Below are 7045 nucleotides of genomic sequence, written 5' to 3' on the forward strand. Positions count from 1 at the left end.
TTAGGAACCATTCAGTTTAGGCTTTCCCTAGGGCATTGCTCAGCCTTCCATTTATCCCAGAGAGAGGAGTGATTCTGGAAAAGGAGATGGCAGGTTCACCAAGATCTACTCCCAGAGGGTCCCTGTGAGTTCTGGTGTATAGAACAGCACTAAAAACCAGGGGTCGGACTGAGATCCCAACATCAAGACTAACAGTGCAGCCCTAGGTAAAACACCCAGCCTTTGTAAACCGCAGGGCTTCTATTTGTAAAATGGAAACAACCTCAACTCTTAAGGATGTTGCTTTTCCTCACTTCTGAACCTTTGCATCCCATATTAAGCCCCAAACCACTTCAAATCATCAATTTCCCACACAAAAGAAAAGTGAACTTACCATCTCCTCTGCGGCTCTGCTGGCTTTCTGCCTCCTGTCCAGCCCACACTTCTTATAGTCTTGCTGCCTTCCCTCAGTGTCAGACTGCTTAGAAATACAACTTCCTATTCGATTTCCAGAAATTTACCATAGACTTTCTCATGAAGTCAGAACGATGATAATGCAGGAGCAGTGCGGCAGCTTGTAAATTAGCAGTCGCCAAAGTGGCAGGGGTCACCCCTTCCATGGAGATGTCTGGAGGCAGGGGCAAGTGTGACTCACTCCTGGACATCCCAGGCTGAGCAACGCAGGAACAGACCCGCATCCCCAGAGCAGGTTTCCTTTGATTACAATGTGAGTCTCAACGAAAGGTCATACATTTGGGAGACTTCTGTATTATTCATAAAGTCCCAGTGTCAATTCCAGTTATTGTGAAATGCCAGTGAGTGTTTATAATTGCAGTAGACTTCTGAGGGAACCAAGCAAAAATAGAAGCAAAAAAAAAAATTAGATAGGAAAGGAAAAATCCACTGAGGGATTTTTGGTGCTTGGAGAAGATTGTTGGGAACAGTTTTTAAATGACATAAAATAGATATGGATTTAAAAGGAACTCTGCTTCTTTCACCAGGAACTCTGTTTCTTTTATGGGGGGGGAAGGTATAAAAGAGGAATGGTTATTAAAATTAAATAATGTGTGCCTGAACAACTCTTCTCATGGAGTGTGTTGGATCAAATGGCTGCTGGAACAACCGGTAATTTGCTTGAGACCCATCTGTCTCCACCTCTGACTGTTAGGCAAATTTAACCTCTCTACACCTTTGTTTTCCCAAATACAAATCAGAATGATGACACAGAACTTACCTCAAAAGGTTGTGATAGGATTAAATAATAATTTCATTTTATTTAATCCTATAACATGTTATTGCATGGAGAGGGGTTGGAATAATGTCAAGTACACAGTTGGCACTCAAGAAATGTTGTTTTTTTATTATTGGTTCTTCAAAACATTACAAAGCTGTTGACATATCATATTTCATACAAGAAATGTTGGTTATTATTACTACTTTTCAGATTGCTCTCAGACAACAAAATCAGTTATCAAGTATTTGGTAGCAAGTCAAAAAACTGCAACTTCAATGTATCCTCTTGGAGTTCTAGTTGTCAGTTGTAAGTGATATTCTTTATTCATTCCACGATTGTCTCAGCGTGCAAATAGGTGTCTCTTATAGATTTAAAAGTGGAATAAAGTGGAAAAATCTGGAAGAAAGTCAGAAGGTAAAGATTAATTAAGGACTATGAGGCAGAATTTTCACTACATATTTAGGGACTGGGAAAAAAAGGATTAATTACATTGTCAAAGTAGAAAGGCTGACAAAGGAAATAGTCATGAAGAATGACTTTAGATGAGTAAAGGAAGTTGAGGGAGAGGAAAGAATGGGAACCTCCAAGGCAGCACGAGGCAGGGATTAGGAATTCGGACCCTAGAGCCAGACTGCCTGGCTCCTCTGCCTGTGTGAGCTGGGCAGGCTCCTGACCACTCTGTGTCTGTCTCCTCAGCCCTGTGAATACATCAGGGTAGGAGTCACCAAAGACACTGAAGTGTAAATGATTTAACGTGTTTGGAACAATACCTTCCATGCTGTAAGTACAACAAAAGCCTTATATAGTATTGGTATTTAATTACAGATAATATTTATATGAAACTTGCCTCCATTTTCCTCATTCTTAGTTTTATTCTCTAGCCATTTTTTGTGTCATTGAAATATACATATTATACATATCAATGCATGTATATGCACATACATATATAAATATATATATGAATGTGTGTATATATATATATGTATCACTGTATGTATATATGCATATATACATTCATTCATTCAATTGGGGATGAGGGAGAGTGTTATATAAAATGATAGGTTCTTGTTAATAATGTGCTTTTAAGTTCAATAATATTAGATTATAGTGAGGAAAACAAAAAGATGTCAGATGGTGGAGTATAAGATATCATCCTTCATCTCCCCCACAAAAAATATCAGACATTTACCCACAAATCAGAATATACTGGAAGGTCTCAGAATCTCATTTAAAAATCTTCAGCACCACAATGGAGCAAAGCAAACAGAAAATATCTACACAGAAAAGATCACTGGTGAGATTAGCATATCTAAAGTGTCTGGACACAGCTAGCAATAAGAAGAAAGACAGAGACATAACAGGATTGGCCATGGTGGCCCCCAGTGGCCCAATCCCCAGGTAATACTGGCATATTTTGCCACTAAAGAAATAGCCATATCCACTGCAAAACCCCAGAGAAGGAGATGGCTGTACATTCTCCCCTCCCTGTGTCAAGAAGCAAATGTGTGTACCACTGTGGGATTGAGACCAAGGCCACAACTTCTCAAGCCCACGTGTGCCCCTGGCCCCCAAGCTGTGGCTACTCTTTAAGTGCCCAATGGAAGTTGTTTCTCCATTAAAGCCAACCTCTTATGTCTGGAATTGGTGCTGCTCTACCAAATGCTTAGTGCAAGGCAAAAAGAAACAAAAAATCATCAAATCACCCCCAAAAGGCACAATAACTTTCCAGGAGGGGACTCCAAAGGTATGATGTGGACTACATCACAAAGAATGCAAAATAATTGTTTTCAAGAGCCTCAGAAACATAGAAGAGAATGAAGTAAAACAATTCTACAAAATCAGAAAAGCAACAAATGGCAAAATGAGAGCTTCAATGGAGAGATTGAAAGCATAAAAAGATTCTGGAGTGAAAATAAAATGAGTGGAAAAAATGCAATAGAAAGTTTCAACAAGAGACTTGATTAAGCACTAAGAATGAAAAGGAAAGAAGAAAACCTACAGGATTTATAGGACAGCATCAAGAGATCTAACATGCTCATTTTAGCATTTCAAGAAGATAGAAAGGGACAGAAGATGTATTTAAAAGAAATAAATACTAAAAAACTTCCTAAATCTGAGGAAATATGAAAATATTAAGGCATGGGAGTTCAAAAGTCTCTGTCAAGTTCAATTCAAGCAAGACTACACCAAGACTTATAATCAGGCTGTCAAAAATCAAAGACCAAGAGAATAAGCTGAAAGCAACAAGAAGCAGGAAAAAAAGTATATCACATACAAAGCAATTTAAAATAGGCTATTAGTGAATTTTGGTAGAATCAGGCCAGGAGAGAGTGGGATTATATAGTCAAAGGACTGGAAAAAATTGTCATCCAAGAATACTTCACCTTCTGAAACAAAGAAGAGATAACAGTTTTTCCAGAAAATAAAAATTGAAGGAGTTCATCACCTAGACTTACCTTATAAAAAATGCTTAAGGGAATTCTTGAAGCTAAAAGAAAAATGATGCTGATTAGTGACATGAAAGCATAGGAAAGAATTAAAGTATGCCACTAGGGAAGAAGGAATTATAAACAACCAGAAAAAAATGAATTAAATGACAAAATTTTGGCCCTTATATCTTAATAGGTATCTTGGATATAAATGGATTAAATTCTCCAGTCAAAAGATATAGAGTTGTTGAATTGATTTGAAAAAGACCCAACTATATTCTGCCTATAAAAGAATTCCTTCACCTTTAATGATATATAAGACTGAAAGTGAAGGGATGTATAAAGGTATTCAATACAAATGGAAACAACAACAAAAAAAGAGCAGGGGTAGCTATAGTTATATCAGCTAAAATAGAAACTATATAAAACTGTAAAAAGAGACAAAGAATGTAATTACAAGATGATAAAGGTGTCAATTCATCAAAAGGAAGTAACAATTATCAATATGCAACCAACATCAATGTAATTAAATATATATGGTAAATATTAATATATCTGAAGAGAGAGATAAACAATAACTTTAAAATAGAAGAAGACTCCAACATTCCACTTTCACCAAAGGATAGATCATCCAGACAGAAAATGAATATGGAAACAATGGACTTGAACCACCCTTTAAAGTAAATGGCACTTATAAACACATACAGAACATTCCATCCAACAGCAGCTGAATACAAATTCTTTTCAAATACACATGGAATAGTCTCCAGGATAGATCATGTGTTAGGCCATAGTACAAGTCTTAACAAATTTGAGATGCTTGAAATAATTTGAAAATCTTTCCAACAACAATGGTATGAAACTAGACTTGGCAATGAGAAATTTTGAGAAATTCACAAATATGTGAAAATTAAATAATGAGCGCCTAAACAACCAATGAATGGGTCAAAGAATAAATTAAAGGAAAATTTAAAAGTATCTTGAGACAAACAAAAATAGAAGCATATTTATTAAAATTAAAAAAAACAAATAAATAATCTAACCAATTAAGCCCAAAATTAGTAGAGGGACGGAAATAATAAAAATCAGAACAAAAATATATAAAATAGAAACTGGAAAAACAAGAGAAAAGGTCAGTTAAACTAGAGTTGTTTTTTTTTAAAGATATAATAAATAAGTTACTAGCTAGACTATGACAAAAAGAGAAGACTTGAAGTGAAAAAGAGACATTATAATTGATACCAGAGAAATACAAAGGATTATTTAGCGACTACTATGAAAAATTATAAACCATTATATTGGATAACCTAGAAGAAACTGATCAATTCTTAGGAAGATACAATCCACTAAGAGTCATTATGAAGAAACGTCACATCTCAACAGATCAATAATAGGTAAGGAGATTGAATCAGAGAAGCCCAGAATCTTATGGCTTCAATGCTGAAATCTACAAAACATAAATAATTAATAACAATCCTTCTCAAACTATTCTAAAAAATTTGGAGAGGGGAGAATACATCCAATCTCATGTTATGAGGTCACCATCATCCTAATACCAGAACCAAACAAGGACACTATACAAAGAAGAAAAGAAGACAGTGAAATGAGACAGACATCATTACCCTAAGTACATATATGAAGACATGAATGGTGTGAATCTACTTTGGGTACAACCAGAGAAATGAAAAATTATGCTTTATATGTGTAATATTAATTGAATTGCATTCTGCCATCATATATAACAAATAAGAATAAATAAATAATTTTAAAAAAAGAAAAGAAAATTACAGACCAATATTCCTAACAAACATAGAAGAAAAATTCTCAACAAAATACTAGTAATCCAAATTCAATTTAGAACACATTAAAAGTATTATTCATGATGACTCAGTACAATTTATTCCCAGATATAAGGATGGTATAACATATGCAAATTAGTAAGTATGACCCAAAACTTTAACAAAATGAAGGGCAAAAACCATATAATCATCTCATAGATGCAGAGAAAAAGCATTTGAGAAAATTAAGCAGTGTTTTTTGATAACAAATCTCAATAAATTAATTATGGAAGGAATGTACCTCAACACAATAAAGACCATATATCATAGACTTACTGCTAATATTAAACTCAACAGTAAAAGTTGAAAGCTTTTCCTGTAAGACAGGAACAAGACAAATATGATGATGTGGATGAATCTTCAAGATATTATGTTAATATCTTGAGGGATAGAAAGAAAATACTGCCTGATTCCACTTACATGTTCATTTAAAAATGTTGAACACACAGAAACAGAGAGTAGAACAGAAGTTACCAGAGGCTGGAAGTGGAGACTGGTGTTGAGACTCTTTGGGTCAAAGGACACAAAATTTCAGTTAGAAAGAATAAATTCAATAGATCTATTGTATAATATGTTGAACTATACTATAGTTAATAACAATGAGCTATGTATTTGAAAATTGTAACAGAGTAGATTTTAATTGTTCTCAACACAAAATAAGGTAGTATGTGAAATAACTGATATGTCACTTCACTTAGTTTAGCCATTCTGCAAAGTATAGATATACCAAAACATCATTTTGTATAACATAAATATATATACTATTATTTGTCAGTTATGTACACACATATGCACATATTCATAAAATACAAGCAAGGAAAAAATAAAAGGAAAAAGAACAAAAGGAAAAGAAAAAGGGATTTCTAGGAATAGGAATGGGAGAATTGTTGATTTTGTTTAAAAGCTATTCAGGCTGCATTCCGTTTACTCATACAAATATAATCTATGATTTAGATTGTTTCCAATTATGTTAACTTTAAAAATATAATATAATTGTAACATAATTTAATTAACAGTGATATATGGTTCAAATATATTTTCTCATCTCTTCAGATTATACTATAAATTTCCAGAGGGCAGAGACCCTTTTCTGTACTATTGTCCATCTCCTAAGGTGCCTCACAGAAGGCAACAGGCCCTGGGTAAATGCTTGCTGAGTCGCTGGTTAGATTGAAGACACCAGGGGAGACACAATGACCCTGCACCCTCCAGCCTCCCTCTCTGAATTCTACTTATCTTACTGCACTGGTGCATAAACATATACAAGAAATAGAAAAATCCTTTGGGGCTCCTGGTCCTGTGCTAACCCTAGGGGTTCAATAATGAACAAATCCTCATGGAGCTATCAGTTTTGTTAGGGGGAGGGGAACATCATATAGTAAATAAAAAGAACATCATAAATAAATGCAGAAAGGAAAGATTGTGCTGCAGTGAGATGGCACAATAGGAACTCAACCTAAGAAGATGCTCCTGAGAGAGTGGTTTGGTGCTGAAGTCTCGATGGAGAGCACATTCTAGGTCAGTCAAGGCCTGGAGGAGCCTGGAGCCCAGGGACAGCCACAGTG

General features: G+C 35.1%; 1 protein-coding gene across 5 annotated transcripts in view; it reads right to left on the reverse strand.

Moving 5' to 3' along the window:
- The window catches only part of Selp (selectin P), a 35899-nt gene extending 35172 nt beyond the window's left edge, over positions 1–727 (reverse strand). For 2 of the 5 annotated variants that reach the window (XM_021722677.3, XM_078022281.1), the window contains exon 1: positions 374–727. In XM_021722677.3, the coding sequence (XP_021578352.1) occupies positions 374–376 (3 nt within the window). In that variant the 5' untranslated portion in view covers positions 377–727. The remainder of the gene's footprint in view (positions 1–373) is intronic. The other 3 variants (XM_021722675.3, XM_021722674.3, XM_078022280.1) reach the window with 2 other exon arrangements.
- Between the last annotated feature and the right edge of the window lie 6318 nt (positions 728–7045).

This window comes from Ictidomys tridecemlineatus, chromosome 10 (assembly GCF_052094955.1).
Source record: "Ictidomys tridecemlineatus isolate mIctTri1 chromosome 10, mIctTri1.hap1, whole genome shotgun sequence".
NCBI lineage: Eukaryota > Metazoa > Chordata > Mammalia > Rodentia > Sciuridae > Ictidomys > Ictidomys tridecemlineatus.